General features: G+C 40.9%; 6 protein-coding genes across 10 annotated transcripts; 3 read left to right on the top strand and 3 right to left on the bottom strand.

Annotated features, from left to right (window-relative positions):
* The first annotated feature begins 46 nt into the window (after positions 1–46).
* LOC128266751 (RNA transcription, translation and transport factor protein) lies at positions 47–1618 on the top strand. The gene is made up of 3 exons (XM_053003477.1): positions 47–217; positions 281–607; positions 955–1618. Exons 1-3 carry the CDS (start codon positions 157–159, stop codon positions 1308–1310), a joined length of 744 nt encoding a protein of 247 aa, XP_052859437.1. The 5' UTR covers positions 47–156; the 3' UTR covers positions 1311–1618.
* A 6-nt stretch (positions 1619–1624) lies between these two features.
* LOC128266754 (uncharacterized) lies at positions 1625–2157 on the bottom strand. Its single transcript, XM_053003480.1, has 2 exons — positions 1894–2157; positions 1625–1834 (listed from the first exon to the last, which is right to left on the bottom strand). The coding sequence occupies exons 1-2, from the start codon at positions 2066–2068 to the stop codon at positions 1704–1706; spliced, it is 306 nt and encodes a 101-aa protein (XP_052859440.1). The 5' UTR covers positions 2069–2157; the 3' UTR covers positions 1625–1703.
* Positions 2158–2392: 235 nt separating this feature from the next.
* Positions 2393–3631, top strand: LOC128266749 (nudC domain-containing protein 3). Its single transcript, XM_053003475.1, has 3 exons — positions 2393–2552; positions 2616–3154; positions 3217–3631. Exons 1-3 carry the CDS (start codon positions 2452–2454, stop codon positions 3501–3503), a joined length of 927 nt encoding a protein of 308 aa, XP_052859435.1. The 5' UTR covers positions 2393–2451; the 3' UTR covers positions 3504–3631.
* A 61-nt stretch (positions 3632–3692) lies between these two features.
* LOC128266750 (nurim homolog) lies at positions 3693–4704 on the bottom strand. The gene is made up of 2 exons (XM_053003476.1): positions 4277–4704; positions 3693–4217 (listed from the first exon to the last, which is right to left on the bottom strand). The coding sequence occupies exons 1-2, from the start codon at positions 4601–4603 to the stop codon at positions 3783–3785; spliced, it is 762 nt and encodes a 253-aa protein (XP_052859436.1). The 5' UTR covers positions 4604–4704; the 3' UTR covers positions 3693–3782.
* Positions 4705–5269: 565 nt separating this feature from the next.
* On the top strand, positions 5270–15112 carry LOC128258385 (putative uncharacterized protein DDB_G0271606). Of its 5 annotated transcripts, none has more exons than XM_052990259.1 (7): positions 5312–5364; positions 10156–11488; positions 11730–12392; positions 12943–13050; positions 13147–13605; positions 13703–13825; positions 14019–15112. In XM_052990259.1, the coding sequence occupies exons 2-7, from the start codon at positions 10214–10216 to the stop codon at positions 14025–14027; spliced, it is 2637 nt and encodes an 878-aa protein (XP_052846219.1). In that variant the 5' UTR covers positions 5312–5364; positions 10156–10213; the 3' UTR covers positions 14028–15112. The 5 variants fall into 5 exon arrangements, with proteins under 5 accessions (XP_052846296.1, XP_052846219.1, XP_052846056.1 ...); XM_052990096.1 differs by having other exon boundaries at positions 5312–5397; XM_052990173.1 differs by lacking the exon at positions 5312–5364 and adding an exon at positions 5397–5415.
* LOC128258662 (dual specificity protein kinase TTK) lies at positions 15054–18059 on the bottom strand. The gene is made up of 4 exons (XM_052990473.1): positions 17764–18059; positions 16195–17166; positions 15503–16058; positions 15054–15303 (listed from the first exon to the last, which is right to left on the bottom strand). Exons 1-4 carry the CDS (start codon positions 17973–17975, stop codon positions 15172–15174), a joined length of 1872 nt encoding a protein of 623 aa, XP_052846433.1. The 5' UTR covers positions 17976–18059; the 3' UTR covers positions 15054–15171.
* Positions 18060–18254: the final 195 nt, after the last annotated feature.

Genomic DNA, 18254 nt, shown 5'->3' with positions numbered 1-18254 from the left:
TTGGCAGTTCTAAAGCTAAAAATCGATAACGTTGACGTTCTTGATGTCCCATCACTACCAATCCCAACAGGCAAGAAGAAGCATCACCGGCTGTGCGATTTTATAGATTAAAACATAGCGAATCGATTTCAGTATTAAAAGCAAAAATAGGAAACCATGCTTAAGTTGAAACTTGAGGCCCTGGGTCATCCCACGCCCAGTGATGTGGCGCTGAGCAGTAAGTACTACATTTTGGCGTGCAAATAGCGAATTAATGAGCTCCATTACTCCATGCCCGCAGACCGCAAGGAATTCGCCAGCACAGTCCTTTGGGTGGAGGACCAGAAAATCCGACTTTATACCATTGAGGATCGCGAAAAGCTGCGTAACATAGACAATCCAACCATGTGGGAGGAGGGCTACATGAAGTACTGTGCGGATCTCAACATGCCGCCTTTGGAAAGCCAACAGGAGCAGCTGGCCTGGATTCTCAGTCACGCCGTGCGCCTCGAGTTCCTGGACGATCCGGCCCAGTTTTCTGCGATCAACAGCAAGCAGGGTCCACCCCAAAGCAATGGCAAGCAGGCCCACCAGAAGGTCCAGTCTATTTTCGAGGGAAAGATCAATGGTAAGAGTGTCCCCGTTTTTAGTTGATTAATTATTATTAGTTCTTTAAAATGCTTGCTACTTGCATAAAATTAATTTAAGTGAAAAACATAATTATACAAGTACAAGGTTTTCTATAATTGCAGATTTCGACCAATAACGAAATTCAATTGGGAATCAATCGATTTTATTTTATTTTAACGAATGCATATATTATTAGTATTTGAATTTGCTATAAAAAATCTTGAAGCATTTTTTTAATTAAATGTTTATGGAGTTAATCAATTAGAAACTTAAAAATGTCATGCAAGAAATTATAACCATACTTGTGAATAGTACTAACTAATGGTCTTCTTTTCTTCCACCCAGTTCATGATAAAGCGTTTGTGGATGGTGTGCGCCTGCTGGCCAGCAAACTGAATGTTCCGCACCACCCAAACCACCTACTGCAACTGGAGGCCGTTGCTCGGGTGGTGCATGAACGCCTTTCGCCCGCCGCCAAGGGACGGAAGCCGGTTCTGGGCACACCCTTCCCATTCGAAAAGGGCAACGATGTGGTCTCGTCTAGCGATCCTGCCCTGGACCTACCCATGCGCATCCTGCGCCTTCTACAGATCCAGAGCTTGCGCCAGCTGCAGACGCACATTAACGAAACGATTGTGGCGGTGCAGAATATCACGGCCAATCCAAAGACTGACACCAAGTTGGGCAAAGTGGGATTTTAGGAATATTTAAAGCAACAATTAAAAGGGCTATGTATCAATTTACATGTAAAACCCTTCTGCTGATGGTTTTTATCAAATTCTGTAAAATTATTTTCTAAGTAAACCAACTATAAATTTTTACGAGATAAAAATTATACAAATTTATAAATGTAAAATATGGTTATAGAGCCTGAATTATTGATTATTCTTCCCAGGTCCTTAGTCAAAAGGTCTACATCCCCAGTCTTCTTAGGTTATTTGTGAGCATGAACTAAAAGTTAATAGGTAACAATATACAGACTTATTAAAATTTCCCAAAAAACCCAAAACCTATGTTGAGTTTAAATGTTTTTGTATAAGAAAGGTAAATTTCGATATTATAACATTCAGCTTAAATGTAAACAGCTTATTAAATTATCGTCTTGCAAAGAACTGATGATCACTGGTGCTCTGCGAAGTCTTAGGCTCCTTTTCTTTCGGTTCCTCGACTGTTGCTTTCAGGAAATTCGCATCTGCCAGACGGGCCACGCCCAGTAATCCAACGGCTGGGGCGGAAGAGACGGATCAGAAAACCGAATTTTATATGACAATTTATGTGGCTTACCTGCAGCCAGACTTTTCATAGTGTAATGCTCAAGGGGCTTTGGGCGCTTCTTTGATTGCGCCAAAAGATATGCACCGATCCCAAGAAGACCGATTCCACTGATCAAACGACAGGCCACACAATCCACCTCGTTGGAAACGTTTTCTTTGTACCAAAAAGACAGTCTTCCGATCATTTTGTGAGTATTTTAGAGATATTTAATTTGGGAACGGATTTCCAAAGCAACTTCACAGCACGATTGCTATCGATAAATTTCTATTAACACAGCGCTGACAACTTGATTTTGTTTCACAATAGAAAACTTAGCTAGCTTTAAAATAACTTTTTTTATTATATACTTTTTAGTGTAATTATGTTTATATAATATAATTGTACATACCATTTATGGTTTTTTAAAGAACTTAAATCAAATTTTTATGGATTGGAATCTTTACTCATTTTAGAAGTAAAAAAATAATGTAGCTATTTTATAGCCATGTCCACATTTCCTTCCTTTTCTCAATCGATGGACAAAACAGCTGTGAACTGTAAGCCGGTCCAAATTTGTTTTGAGATAAAATGGACTTTCAGCGAAACGATGCTATGCTAATGGAAATTCTGCAGGATAGGAAAACTATTACCGGATTTTTGGACTCCATTTTCGGTTTTCTGCGGCGCAAGTACACATTTTTGTATCAGAACCTGAAACTCAATTTCATTGAATGTTTTTTGTTTGGATTTAGCACCGATTTTTACCACACAAAGCGTAATGAAGCAGACAAAATAGGCTTCCCCAAAAGCATGAGGGATCAGATTCTATATGGCGCCATGCAGCGCTACGATCCGGATTGCTGGCTCCAAACCATGACCGCCGAAGATGAAGCCGCATGTGACGATGGCGAAACTGCTCCCCCTGCCATTGATGAAGTGGTCTTGAAAAGTGAAGATGTAGTCCAGAAGGAAGATAAACGTCCCATAAGAAACGGCCTACAACCAAAAACCAAAGAGCAGGCCACATTCTCGCCCAGTGACTACAGAAATGGAGCTGTATTCAAAGCCCATTGCTGGTCGCAGACCCTGAAAGATGTGGAAATTCAGGTTCACCTTCCCAAAGACCTTCAAGCAGCAAAGAAGCTCAACGTTTTAATCAAAGCCCAGCACATAAAAGTAACCAACAAACTAGTTCCTGAGTTAGTAATCCTCGAGGGAGACCTCAGCCAGCGGATCAAACATAACGAGGCTGTATGGACCATTGATCAGAACCGCTTGCTTATGAGTTTTGGTTAGTAACTGCTTCAAATTACCTTTAAATAATGTAACAAACCTCTTCTCATTATGCCCCAGATAAGGCCAAGGAACTCTGGTGGGAACGTCTCTTCGAAGGGGATCCAGATATCGATGCTAAGAAAATTGAGTGCGAACGCTATATAGATGATTTACCAGAGGACACCCAAGCCACCATTGAAAAGCTTCGTATCCAGCAATTGGAAGCGGATAAGAAGCAAAATGAAATCCAGACCTCAAACCCCGAACAAATTAAAACTCTGGATCGTTTAAGAACGGCTTGGGATGCTGAAGGTTCCCCCTTTAAAGGACAGCCTTTTGATCCTTCTATTGTAAGAATGAGTTAGGTTTTAGTAAAAATGACATAATAAGCTAAGATTTGTGGTAAGTGGTAGTAATTTTTAGTGGCCGACAGTAAAAAAATTCTGACCTCAAATTACAGATTTTTATAATGTTCGGATTCCAATTGCTTAAACATTTGTTAACGAAAAAAATTTAGATTAAATAAATAATAATAAATCAAATAAAATAAACTCTTGAATTCAAATTGTTAGAAAAACCCTTATTTAATACAACTTTTGTCAACTTACAATTAATTATTAGTGAGAACATTATGGAGTTTAAGTTCAATGGGCCTTCAGTTCGAGTTTCTTGCGTTGCAGTTGCACCTTCTGGTAGGCGACATCCTTGTGATCGGTGGACCAGGCCAGATACATGAAGGTGGTCAGGAGCAGGGCCAGAACCAGGCGATCCACGCTCATTACATTGGAGGCGAACAGAATGACCGACAAACCCACAAACGAGGGATGCCTCACATGTGCATACAGATTGCGCAATTCCCCAGACTTGTAGTTTATGGGCGGACCATAGGCCTTCAGGTCGTAGTAGGCCTGCTTGACGCCCAGTAGCTCTGGAAGATCCATCACCAAACTCCCGCCAAAGATCACCACCCAACACAATCCGTGGGTTATAACAAAGGTCCACCAAAGAGGTGTACTTTCGTCCACGTCGATTTGCCACAGAACAATCGACTGTGCCGGCAGCCAGTTAAGGATCAAATACTGCAATATCCAAAGACATAGTTAGGAGCTATTTTTGCCCAATTCATAGGTGTACAAACATGTAAACAAAGCGATGACGTCAGGCTATAAATAGTACGCTCTGCCCCCGACAAACCCAAGTTGGCCAGCAATTTCTTGACCAGCGCTGACTTAAGGAAGCTGTGCTGGAAGATGAATCCCATCACGTAGAGGGTGTCGAACACCACGGGCCCATAGGCAGTCTCCAGGCGCGACTTGTTGTCCAGTAAATTGAAAATCCAGGTGTGCGCCTTTGAAATGGAGCGGGGTGTCGAGAGGAACATCATCAGGCGGCCCACCACGTAAAGGGAATACCCAAAGGTGGCCAAGGACACTAGAAGCACTATGGACTTGGAAATCGAAGCCATGTTTGCCACCAAAATCGCGGAAAAACTATTAGTTACGAGGGAAAACAAAAATTTCAGTCAACGATTGGAAGTAAGATTATTAGTGTGACCATAATACCATCGACAAAAATGCAGAAATTCTTAATACTTTCCTATAACAATATTTAAAACATTTACAAATAAAAAACAAACAATTATAAGAACTTAAAAATAATTAACAAAAATGTTAAATAATAAGATATAATTATTTATTTCATAAAGAAATTCTTTAATGTGTGAGTAAATTTTTTCCAATTCTAAATAAATAACATTTTTAAATATCTGTCCGAATTTCGTGAGCGAGCTTAGGAGAAGTTCCAATAGTTAACTAGTAAAACAATGTATTATTTAATTTTGATGTTAATACAGACATGCATTTAAATTTAAAACCATCATATGCGATGTTAAAACTGAAGTTATCGGAATAAAGACAAGTTGCTAGTAAAATAAATACCTTATTAATCAGGGGAACATTGTAGCTCCTCTTTCTTTAAAATGTTAAGATTATATATTATTAATCTTTTGCTTTTATTTATTTTCAGTTCGCCAACGGACTATTCAAAAAATATATATTTATCAAAGGTATCAACCCTTCTCTAACGTACCACTTATTGAGATGGTTTGTTCCCCCGCTAAACGTCTATCTTTAGTACCATTTGGGAGTGGTTGGATTATTTTAATATGTCGGAACGGCCACTCAGTTTGTAAATGTTTCAATTTTCCCACTAAACGCAAACGAAAAAGTGTAAGTCGTAGCCGAAAGGCCAAGGAAAAGTGTAAGCCCTATTTTGCAAGTAAGAAGTGGTTTGTTAAAGCCGCAAAAAGGCCCGAAAACAGTGAAAAAACTGCCGACGCGACAACGATGCATCACAGGGACACGACACTCTCTGGCACACACATACACAAGTGGCTTGCAAATGGCGGATGCGTTTTCAACAAAAAAAAGGAGGAAAAAGAAAGACTGCAGTAAATGTGAAATGTTGTGAGAATTGTTGACGTTGCAAGTGTCTTATTAATCGGGATAACAGCCTTTAGAGAGAAAGAGAGAGGCAGAAAGAAATGGAGAGCGGTGCATGAAGGTTTAAGTGCGGTGCGACGCCCTTTTGTCTTCAGAGGCAAAAGGAAGTTACAATTATTTATCGGTGTCCAATTATTCAAGCTGCCAATTAGCGGCCGACATACTTTCACTGTTTCTCATTGCTGAATTATGAGCTAAAGGGACAGGTGACTTGTTTAGTTTGCCAAAAATCTCGGGCGCCACCGTCTGGCCTTCTCTTAACCCCCGCTACACCGCAAACTTTCCTCATTATTTAGCGATTTTATCAAAGAAAAGGCTAGAAATGAGCATAATTGATGCGCTGACCTCACCACTCACACATGCGGGCTTATCAAAGGGAAGAGACAGGGAGAGCTTATAAGAGAACGAAAGAGAGCGGCTTGCAATCCAATAAATCATAGACTTTAAAACGTTCGTCATCGGGAAAACCAATTGATAATCAACAAATGCCGTCGTCTACGTCAGCAATCAATAACCATTAACCGTCAACTTTAGGCAATATCAGTTCGCCTAATAATAGGCTTTGTGAGTCACCCGTTTTTAGAGCAACCTTCCATCTGTGGACCAAAAATTAGGGAAGCGAACTTGACGCTCCCACGCAGGAATAATAAGAACACACGCAGAAAAATAACGACATGCCACGCTCTCTTTCGCACAGAGAAAAATAAAACAGCATTGCATTTTGCATACATTTTAAAGGAAACAAGAAAAACAGGGAACAGAGCTTTCTAAAATTAAAACTCTTGAGCCGCTGAAAATAGCAGAGGCAAAAAATATGCATTTATGAATAAATATAAGAAAAATAATGAATGAATGCGAGTACGCTCTCGCTAAAAGTGGAAAAGAGAGCAAGAAAATCACTTGCACCGTTATCAGTGCTGCTGCTTTAAAAGGAAGCTATAAAACGTCCAGCTTCTAAATTCGTTAAAATTGTTATTGATAAGATTTCTATATTGTATTGAAGTAAAGTTATTTGTTAACCGACAGTGAACAAAACTATTAGACTGAGATATCGATTTTGAAAGTTGAGATTCTAAATAATAAGTATCTAAAGATTTCTGGCCTAATGAAATTTTTATTTTAAATACCAAAAGTTCTTTTTTAAGTTTTGTGCTTGTTTAATATTTGACATATTTGACAATGACATAATCCTGATATTCCAATCAGAAACCGACCAAGACTGAATACAGCATTATTTCATTTTGTTGTGAATTTTCAAATATATATTGTGTTAAATTAACACTTTTTGTGAGCTTGGACGCAAGAAATTCGAATTATTTCACAAGCCAACTAATTTCGATTTATGAAGTCGTCATTAAAAGATGGTACATGGGGCGTATACTTGACCCACAAACATCCGCCTTTATATAAACTTAAAAAAAGCCAATTTCTCATTTCTGACCGGTGTTCACCGATAGGAGAGAAATTCCATGTGCCAGCGCGCGACTGCGAGTGTGTAAGTGTGCGGTGGCAGGCAGCTAATTGATGGCGAGGAGGGGAGGGGAAAAACGAAACAACGGCACAGAAAGATAGAAGGAAAAACGGGAAAATTAGGCCAACTGTGCAGTTCGATGCCAGTTTGTCGGTCTGTTGTAACGAGGCCGAGCAGCCAGCGTGTTTTGCATGCTGCCCGACCATAATACATAATTATTTATAGATGGCCATAATGATAATTGGCAGCAAGATTTCGACTTTCACACACACAGACACACTTACTCGCCCCCAGCCGCTGACAAGTCACTCACACGCGGACGCTTTTCTTCCGGTTGATGACCTTTACCGGCGTTTTTATTGTGCTTCTCTTTGGCTCTCTTCTGCTGCTTCTTTAGCTGCGTTACGCCCGGAATCCGCTGTACGGGCTTACTTACTTTCCGTTAAATGGCATCGATTTGTTTGACGGAAACCCGTTTTTATTGTCATTAAATATAAATTGAACTTTGTAGAGCGCAAATATGTACATACGTTGGTATTTGGACAGCCCACCCATCCGGAGAAAAGAAACGAAAGAGCCCGCGTCATAAGCAAATAGGCAAACAAAAAAATACTGTGTGTAAATAATACCCAAGTGGATTTGAAATTTCCTCGAATAATTACAATAAATTTGTCGAAGTTGCACTGGCTTACAAAGAAGACCCTGGGAACTTTCTGTAGCCACATTTTCTTAGTTCAAATAAAGTCAAAATACCTTCCCTGTTTTCATTTAAAACTGTTCAAGATTTCAATAACATAATCATAAAAAGAAGTTGACTAAAAATTTGTAAACTTCAGCGAGTGGTTTAAAAAACTTAAAATTCCTGTGAGTAGATTTAAGCAATTTAAAACCTCTGTGAATAGACCTAAATTTAAATAAATGAACCTACATATAGTTCTGCTGTTTTTGCGATTCTCTGCAAAATATCACGTAGTCCAGTATATTCAAAGGCGCCCAATAGTCATGTTTAAATGTGGATAAAAAGCCGAAACACAGTCAGAATCTTTTAGCCAGAAACATGACGCGAGCAAGCAAAGCAGAAGGAATAAGAAGTAAAAAAGAAATACTCGACCTGCCAGTTGCCAGTTATCGCAGCCGTTGAGAGCAACAACCTTGAATTGAAATTTTTGCAATTTGTGAATTCTTCCACTGAGCTCCGCTGGCTCCAGCGAAATTTCAAGTTCTGTTCTAACTGTTTGTGGTGGGAGAAAAGAGAAAAAGTGGCAGAGAGTCTACAAGCTGAGAAAGAGCGACAACACACGGAAAATAAACTAGTACCAATAAAACTTTCAATTTTTCAAACAATAAATTTTACCAGAATACTCCAAAGTTAAATGTTTAATTCTACATACAAATAAGTATTCTTTTTATTAAAAATTTCAAAAGAGTGCATTTTAAGTGTTTTTTGTAATAGTAGTTTTTAAAGTTGCTTATTTTACAAGATTTTAATTGTATAATAAATTTACTCAAAATAGTTTTTGTATAAAGAAATCTATATATATATATATTGGTCAATCAACGTTTTTAAAGTTGCGTAACGACATAAAGGGAACATATAAAACGAATCTCTCATCCAATCGATTATAAAATTGGTTAAAGTGTATAGAGTGGGAGAGCCGGAAGATTGCGAATCGCAGCCCCGCTCTGCTGTGAATCTTTTCACTCGCCTTTTGCCATTCGCATCGTGTCCGCGGAGTTTTACGGTGAAGATTACCAGTGCTATATTTCTTCCAGTGAGCCAATCGTCAAATTTGCATACGTGTGCGTCAGAATTGGGTCTTTTTGCTTTATTTTAAGTTGTTATTCTTTTTCGATTTGTCTTTTGTACTATTTAATCTGCGTCAACACCTTTGGGTGCAGAAAATGACTACTAACTTTCGTTCAAGGCTGCACAGCAGCAGCTCCGTAAGCTAATTTTATTCTTTGTCTGCTTTTTCTGCTTCCTACGGGCTAAATTTTTAGTCTGTGCTCTGTGAGGAATCAATCGCCCATCCGACGTCAAATTAAATTCATGCAAGCGACCTATTTGACTAAATTTGAAATTCATCCTAATTTGAATCCGAGTTGAGCAAGCGGATGTCCACTGTATAATCCGGATTCCAGGAAAATTGAGCCACCCAACAGTGCATTTGTTTATCTCAGCGAATATAAATAAAATTATCAACCGCGTACCGTTTTATTAATATCATGTCAGGCAAGCACAGGCAACTGCAATAACAACGTTGTCATACAAAAAGAGAGTTTTTGTATGGGTTTTGGTGCCATTCCCCGGCCGGTAAACTGATAAGCACGTACAACGTACTCAAACAATCCGACTATATATAGCATAATTGCTATTGAACAGTGTCGTTGATCTGCCACTCAATGAACATTTCTTTGCAACTTTTTTGGTTTTTGAGCCCCACGTCATCAGTTGGCACTGGTAAAAGTTCTGAAGCTGATAATGCTTAAGGAACTGAAAGCCATGTTGAACAATTTTGTTTGATAGCAAAAGTGTAGACGAGTGACCCCAAAAAGCATTTCTAACATTTCCACACTTGAGATTATTTTTTGCTTCGTCGGTTGGTTTATTTAGCATTTATTTCATAGAAAACGTGGCCGTAATTGTGGGTTTCCCCCTTTTATTGAAAGCCAATGAAGTAGAATATTAAAAAATAAAACTTTTCACAACAAAAAAAAAAAAAAATGAAGAGTAATCTGAACAACTATCAAAGTTCTGGTCAGATGATCTTACAAAATCGCGAATGACAAAATTATTCAGCATGTGCTGTTTTTTTTTGACCAGTAGTCGAAAATTTCGTTGAAAAGCGTTCTTATCTTTGACATTCATCCCAATTTATTGATATTTTTAATTTTTTAATGAGTTTGTCATTGTTTTTTAATTATAAATTTTAAAAAATTTAAACACATACATATATATTGATAGTCGAGTTCAAAAAATTTAATTAATATATTTTGATAGCCGTGCTCAAAAAATTAATAAGTGTCTTTTTATTTTATTGACAGCTTTCGCAAAGGAGATCCTTGAGAAAAACCCACGCCTGAACCGGAAAGATATGCAAATATGGACTTCCACATACTGATCGTCATCGGTTGTGTGTTCAGCGCCTCGCTGCTCTCGTTCCTGTTTATCAATAAGATCTTCCGGCGGAAGACTTTCGAGGAGGTGGTGGCCGAGAAGCGTGCTTTGAATGCCAATCTTTACAAGGCAGCCGGTGGAGCGGCTACCAAGAAGCCCAAGAAGAAGGAACTCAAACGCGAGAAGAAGCAACGTCAGCGGGAACAGCAGCGGGATGTGAACAACGAACCGGAACCTGAAGAGCCCGAGGACTTCTCCGACGGTCAGTCCGAGGGACAGGGATCGGTTGCTGATGAGGAACCTGGTCTGTCCAAGCAGCATGTTGAGTTCGAGCCCGATGCAGAGATCCTGAATGAGCAACGTCGACCCAGTAGCGTAGCCGAAAAAGAGAATCAACCGTCCGTTGCTGGCAAAAAAGGCAAAAAGGATAAGCGCAACGGAGCTGGCAATAAGACCGCCGGTATCCTTGTTAACAAAAACGAAACTGTGGTCGTCAAAGCTCCAGTCAATTCCGAGGAGACACCCTCTTTGAATAACTTTGAGACCAAGGTACCCAAGGATGTGGTGGAACTTAAGAAGCAGGAGCAAAAGGAGCGCAAAGAGGATAACAATAATAAGCAGCAAACCCAGAAGAAGAACGGTGGTGGTAACGTGGCCAAAAAGGAGAAGCCAGCAGCTGGCGAAACTGAGGCACCTGTTGTGGCCAAACAGATTCTCAAGCAACAGCAGAATGGTTCACCCAAAACCCAGCACAACCAGGCCAACAACAAGACCAAGCAACAGCAGCAAAATAAAAAACAAAATCAGAAGGAAACCCTCACAGCCAAGGATTTGGCTCAGGCTTTGGATAAACTGGCCGATCACCAGAACCAGACCATTGGCGTCAATGCTCTGATGAATGTGTTTTCCCGTGCCGAGCTAAATCGGTCTGAGATTCAGATACTCATCGACTATCTGCTGAACAAGCAACAAGATATGCCCTCTTCGCATTCGGAATGGTCGGATGACATCTGCCAGAAGCTCAAGCGGCAGCTGGAGGAAAAGGAAAAGTTGCTCGCTGAGGAGCAGGAGGCCTCCATTGGCATCCAGGCCAAGCTGCGCGAGCTGCGTCAGGAGGTCAACACGGAGCGCGCCCAGATGCACGCCCGCATCCAGGCCTACAACGATAAGTTGCAGGGCAAAGAGCAGGAGCTGTCCGCCCTTAACCAGGAGTTGTCCAGTCTGAATGACAAGTTGGCGCTCGAGCGACAGCAGTTCCAGGTAGGTGAAAACAAATCGATTTGCGGTTTAATCTTTCTTTAACAAATTCTTTGAAATTTGTTGAAGTCAACAGGAAAGCAAGCGGTTTAGTTACTAAGACTTACAATTAATTTAAACGCTGTAGGACCATAACAATATTAGCTTACTGAGACTAACTAGACTTATACCCTTCAAATTTGGCATTATAATAGGTGATGTTCGGTTGTTTAGATATGAACTTAATGTTACTATTTTATTTTAGACACTCTTGAGGGAGAAGCAAGCCAACTCGCAGGATCTTGTGCAGTTGCAGCGCCTCCAACAGGACCTTGCCCACAAGGAGAAGTGCCTGGCGGAGATGACCGCGTTCGTCAACGCAGAGACCCAGCAGAAGAACGAGGTGATCCAGCAGCAGGCGCAGCAACTGCAGGCCCTAGAGCTGCAACGCGACGAGCTTGAAGCGCGTCAGAATAACAGCATCTTTGAGCTGGAACAGCGCAAACAGTTGGAGGCAGAGAACGCCGACCTCAAGCAGGAGTTGTGCGCCGTCGCGCAGGCGCAGTCGGAGCTACAGCGCGTCCACGCCGCCGAGTTGCAAGAGTTGCGCCAGCAGGCGTCCGCCCTGGAGACCAGCAACCAGGCCCTAAGCCTGCAGCTCACCCAGGCCGCCAGCAGTGCCGTTCAGGCCACGGCCGCCCAGTCGGAGCAGGCCCAGGCCCAGACCGAAGCTCTGGCCCAGAAGCAGCAGGAGCTGAGTGCCCTGCGCTCGCAGGTGGGCTCGCTGACGGATGCCCAGGCCCAGCAGCAGAAGCAGGCCGCCGCTTTGCAGTCGCAACTCCAGGAGGCGCAACAGCGGGCCGAGCAGCTGCACGCCAAGGAGCAGCAGCTGCAGCAGGAGCTCCAGGAGCAGCGGGAGAAGAATAATGTAAGTAGTATTCAACAGCTCTGTGTTTTTTGTATGCTAATATTGATCTTAAAATCATTCTCATTCTATTCGTTATTAATTCTCAATTATAAACTTAGCTTTCAAATTTGTTTATAAATTATTATAAATTTCTTTTTTTATATTTACACTGACAGCTAAAGTGTATAACTTAAGATGTCAGTCATAGCTGCAAGATCTTTACCCTCAACTATATTTTTTGTATGGTTTTCCATTTTCGGTTTGGTTGGAAGTTAATTTTTTTTTAGCACCCATAATTATTTGTACATTAAAATTAAATATTTATCATTCAAATCTTAAATCCAAGTCAAGTGTTTGTCAAGTGACAATTAAAACAAGTACATTTAAGTATCTTAAAATAAAAAGATATACCAATTATGAATAAAAAGTTGAGAAAGGATTCGAATCTAACTGACTCATGGCTTTACATTCGCATTGTTAGTGTAAAAGTGTCTGTTGGCTTTTGCATCCGCACTTGTTCGCCTTTTTTACTGCATCCTTTACTAATTGCCCCGTATTTGTGTTTCGTCAGGACGTGCGTATGAAAAATTGGAAGTTGATCGAGGCTTTGCAAAATGCCGAAGCATCAACAGCTAAGGCAACGGCTAAGACGAAAACAAATACAGTGCAATCCGTAGGCGTAAGTGCATGATCTCGGCCCGCACCTTCTGCTTTCCTTTATGATTTTATCTGAAAAAAACCATTTGACGATAATTGCATTTTTCAATCATTGCAGCAACAACACAAAGAGCTGCAGCAGCAGCAACAAAAGGCAGTGGCCGCCAATGGAGGCGGAAGTGCCAGCTCAGCCAAGAGCGAGCAGCAGAGGATCCGCGACCTCTACCAGCGCCTGTATCCCGATGCAGTGAAAGCGCAGTCGGGCAATGCACTGCAGGCATCCTTTGACCAGTGGCTGGAACAGGTCCTCTCCACCCATGTCAAGCAGCAGCAGGATGTGCTGCGGCAGAAGCTCGAGGCGGAGAAGCCAGAGAAACAGAGCAGCAGTAGTCATAAGTCCACACAATCAAACAACAGTAGCAGTAGCAACCACAATAGCACCCACAACAATATTAGTAGCAATAATAGTAGTTCGAATAGCCAATCCTCCTCCGCCGCCGAGCAGCAGGAGCTGCACAAACAGATCCTGCAGCTGCGCGAGTGCAACGACAAGCTCACCCAGCTGGTCACCAAGACGGTAAGTTCCTGCCCTATAAAATGGATTAGCGACCTTAACGGCATTCCTAAATCCTATTTATATGTGGTTCTATATTTATTGTCTATTATTTGCACAGACCAACACGCTGATGGACCTGGAGGAGCGTGCTCGCGAGCAGGACGAGCACTGGCGTGGCATCGTCGACCAGAAAGAACAGCAGATCCTTATGCTGCAGCAGCATGCCTCCAACGGAGAACAGGTAAGATTCTTTTATTTTATTTTAAAAAATAACTGGGAGATTGGCAGAAGATTGTTGTTATATTAAGTTAACTACTGTGATGACTGTAGAGGCGGTTGTTCTTAAACAGCCACAATCACTAGAACGCCAACAAAATCATTAAAATCTATATATACTTCTACATACTTTAATAAACATTTCATTATGCTTTCAGGACATTTAATGTCTTAGAGACAGAAGATGAAAGGGAAGGAGGAAAGGAAGGGAGGCCAACAACGACGATAAACTGACAAGCATCCGCAGAGTTTGTCCAACTTCCATTACAACAGCAACAGTAAAAAACAAACAGTTCTAACAATTTATTAAGTTTAAAGTTAAAGTAACAGGATAAGGGCGAGGAAAATTATGTAAACTTAAAGCATGCCCCACAACAACAGCAACATTAAACATTTTATAGTAGCGAAAAGCAACAATTATAAGAATGAAGAACTACGGAACGCTTTAAGAAATTATACACACATAACTAAAGCAAGATAATGATAACAATCGAAACTTGTGCAATGTTAAACGAGAAGAAAAGAAGAAGCGCTAGCGAAGGAAAAGCCAGACTCTGTACACAGAAGCAGGCAATTTCCACCCAAACCCTACCGCAAAAAAAAAAAAAAAAAAACAAAAAGCAACCCGGAAAAACAGTTACAAAATCCATTGCTGCTGCTACTTTATAATTATTATTTATCCAATACTTCGCATGCAGTTATTATTTGTGTTACACTTGCATTTAAAAAAGCGCTATAAACAATTGTATATGTATCTTATGTTAAGCAAATGAATTTAAAACCCATCTACTTAAAGGGCGAAACCACAAAAATAAAACAAACTAAATAGTATGAGTGTATAAACACGTATTTGGGTTACTGTGAATTTTGTATGTTTTCCATAATTGTTTTCCGTTTCTATATACTTTTAATTTTCCGCCGCGGAGCAGCGCAAAGTATTTAAACCCAAGAAAAGTAAACGGCAGCAGCAACAATTAATTAAGCGTATGTAAACAAGAAAATAACTATTTTTATATAAAACTGAATGAGAAACTATCTTATAAGTAAACGCATATTAAACTCACGAATGCTAACTAGCAATTAATTGTCGGGAACCTGTTGCATGCGACATACTGAGAAATTAAAAAATTAATTAGAAACCAACAAATTCAAGCCCATCAGCAACCACAACAAACACAAAAGAATGAGCTGCATTGTAAGGATTTATGATGTTTAATTTACGATAAATGAGAATTAAATATATACACACACAGATATGAGAAAGACATTTGACCTTTGACATTTGACTAATAAATAGTTGAGCTTTGATGCTTAATTACTGGTGGCGGCTCTGCTGGGAATTTGCAGATTCTGCAGTGGAATGACCATGTGAAATGGATACTGTAGTAGTTCAGTGCACGACGGTCGCTTTTTGGGATTCAACTGAAGACAGTTCTTGGCCATCTGAAAACAGAGCGAGATAATTAAACACATCTATTTTGGTTGCATTTTTATAAAATCCCCCGTTTTCTAGAGAAAGTTATTAAGACTTGATGTTCAATCAAACATTGTTTTAATCAAATCTTCAATTATTTTAAATGCTGTTTTAAAATGGATTTTAATGTACTATTTTTTAGAATTATAGAAAGCCCGCCAAACTCACATGAACCAGCATGACGGGATAGTAGGGAGGAATGGGAGGATATTCGATGCTGGTGCCCGGAGTGGCGATTGCACTCATCTTGGCATAGATGTTCCGTATGTGGCCAAAGGGCGTCTTTTGGTAGAGCAGCAGGTACAGGATGCAGCCCAGCGACCACACATCCGACTTGGTCGAAATCTTGATCTTGGGCTGGTTGGCTCCGCGCATCGGACTGTTGCCCGTGGAGGTGTCCGTCAACGCCTCCGGACTGATGTAGTTGAAAGTGCCCGCCTGCGAAAACTTGATGATGCTCGTCGAGTCCACAGATATATTGCTGGCGATGCCAAAATCGATCAGCTTCAGTCTCCCGCTGACCATTAGAAAGTTGGCCGGCTTGAGGTCCGAGTGGATGACACCGTGCTGGTGGATGTAATTGACCGCCTGCAGCATCTGGTACAGGATGTTCATCAGGCTGTAAAGCGGCAGGTTGGTGGTGTAGCTCTGCAGGATCTTGTTCAGGTCGCAATCGCCCTTCTCCATTACCATGTACAGCTTGGACTCTTCCCGCACTAGTTGACTGTAAAAAAGAGCTTTATTAGAAGATATAATTAAGATAGTTTAAGCTAGAGGACAGGAGAACGAAGCAGACAACTATACATACTAATTCAAGTAGCTAAGTTATTAGTATATATAATAAAAACCTTCAAACTCACTAATCGTAAAGCGCAACCACGCAGACGTTTCCTTGTAGCTTTGCCAGGAGCTTGGTTTCGTTCAGATATCCCTGCACCACTTGGGGATCGGCCTGCAGATCCACCACCTTTAGGGCATACTCCTCTCCTGAGTCGGAACGACGTGCTAAATAAACCAAGCTGGATCCGCCGCTGCCAAGCTTTTTTGAAATCGTGTACTCGTGATTCTTGATTTTCAGTATACTAGAGGTGGTTGAAGAGGAAGTGTTAGGCGGATCAGGAGGTACGGCAACGGGTGGAACAGGCACCAATTCTTTGGGCACCACGACCTGCACATTGTCTTTATCTTTATCTGACTCCCGGAATACATTGTCCAGAGACCTTTTGGACTGATGATGACTTTGCGGAGGATCTGCCTTTGGTGGCTCTGGAATGTCGGGACTCTCGCTGATAGTGTCGCAGAGCGAGAAGATAGTGCTATCGGAGGCAACGGGAGCAGCACGACTCACGGTCATGGGCGTTTGGAAGAGCACCTTCTGCGCACGGAAGTCGTTGGACACAACACCTCGACTTTTTCCAGCCAGCGAAGAACCCACGGTTCGCACCTGAGGGGTGACAAAATCCGCATCCTGTTTCGGTTTTGATGAAGAGGAGATCTCATTGCGCAGTGGCGTTTCAGTGGCCTGGAGTGGACGCCTTTCGGACAGAGCTTGAATGGTGGGCGCTGGTTTCTTAGCCACCTGCTTCTCGGACTTCGAAGACGGAGATCCCTGACTGTTGCAATTGATGCCCATGTTGTTAAACCTTCCCAGGAACGACAGATTCGAATCGGATTGCTTGAGAGGAACGGCGGGGTTGCTGTTGGTTAACTCTTGGGAGGGACTTAGCACGAAGGAATCGTTTAAGATGGCGCAGTTCAGGTTGTGATTGCTCTTCACGTCCTCCTCCTCGCTGTCAGAATCCATCATGGTCAACTCCGAGACGCGGCGGGGACTAAAAAATATAGGATGCAAATATGTTGAGCAAATCTGATAAATAAAATTACAAGTTCTTGAAAATAAAGTTGCCCTTGGTACATTAAGAAGTCAAGAAACCAAATATAAAAAATACCTATATATTTTAAGGTACTTATTATATTCTAAGATACTTATAATTTAATTTTTTTTTAAAAACTATTTTTTTTCAGTGACCATGGAAGTTACTTAGGTAAAATTCTTGAGAAATACTGGGTAAATATTTGTTAATCTTTAATGTTTATGATCTTATAATATATGAATAGTTCGACCTTCGGATTTTGGTAATGGAAATCATTAAAAGATAACTCAGGCCGGAAAGGTAAGAGATCCCATTTAAAATATCAATGTAGGGAATTTCCCTGATATACAAGAGGGAGTTAATAACAGGCTTGGATGTAGAAAAATCTAATAGATAAGAACAAATTAGGGAAATGGTCACCATTAAAGAAGAATGATCGATTGCGGGTAAAGCAATAAAATAGAAACCCTTAAAGTGGATTAAGATCATTGATTGTAATTTACGTAGTAGTGGATAGTGTATACCAAATTTCCCAAATGATAACCCGGTCCTTACAGCATATCCAAGGAGGTAGGTTGTGGATGTGGCTCATTCTCCTTGCCCCTCGCCTGGATTTGGATGGACGCCACCGGCTGCTGTTTTTGTTCTCCTTCAGCCGCTGACCGCGATCGCAGCGGTCGGTATGGCGTATTGAAGTCGTCCTCAGAGTCGGAAGCCCATCCCAGTGCCACCAAGTCCTTGGTGCGACGCGGCACAGGCGTGGTCATATTACAATTTCTTTTTTTCTACACTACAAACATAAAAATCCAATAGCCGAATGCTAGGTTTAAATACTTTTGTTTTTTAATTTAAGTGTGACCGGAGCTCAAACTTTGAAAAAAAACAGTGGGCGCTAAAAAATATACTGAAAAAAGACATGCAATTTTAAAAATTATTACAAAAAATAACCGTTTCCTTCAAATGTTGTAAAAAACAGAAGGCGAGATAACAGCTTAAAAATATGTAAGAAGAATATAAATAAAAATATAATTTTTTTTTCAAATTAT

The sequence above is a fragment of the Drosophila gunungcola genome, chromosome 3R, assembly GCF_025200985.1.
Source record: "Drosophila gunungcola strain Sukarami chromosome 3R, Dgunungcola_SK_2, whole genome shotgun sequence".
NCBI lineage: Eukaryota > Metazoa > Arthropoda > Insecta > Diptera > Drosophilidae > Drosophila > Drosophila gunungcola.
This window is presented reverse-complemented; position numbering and strand designations above follow the sequence as displayed.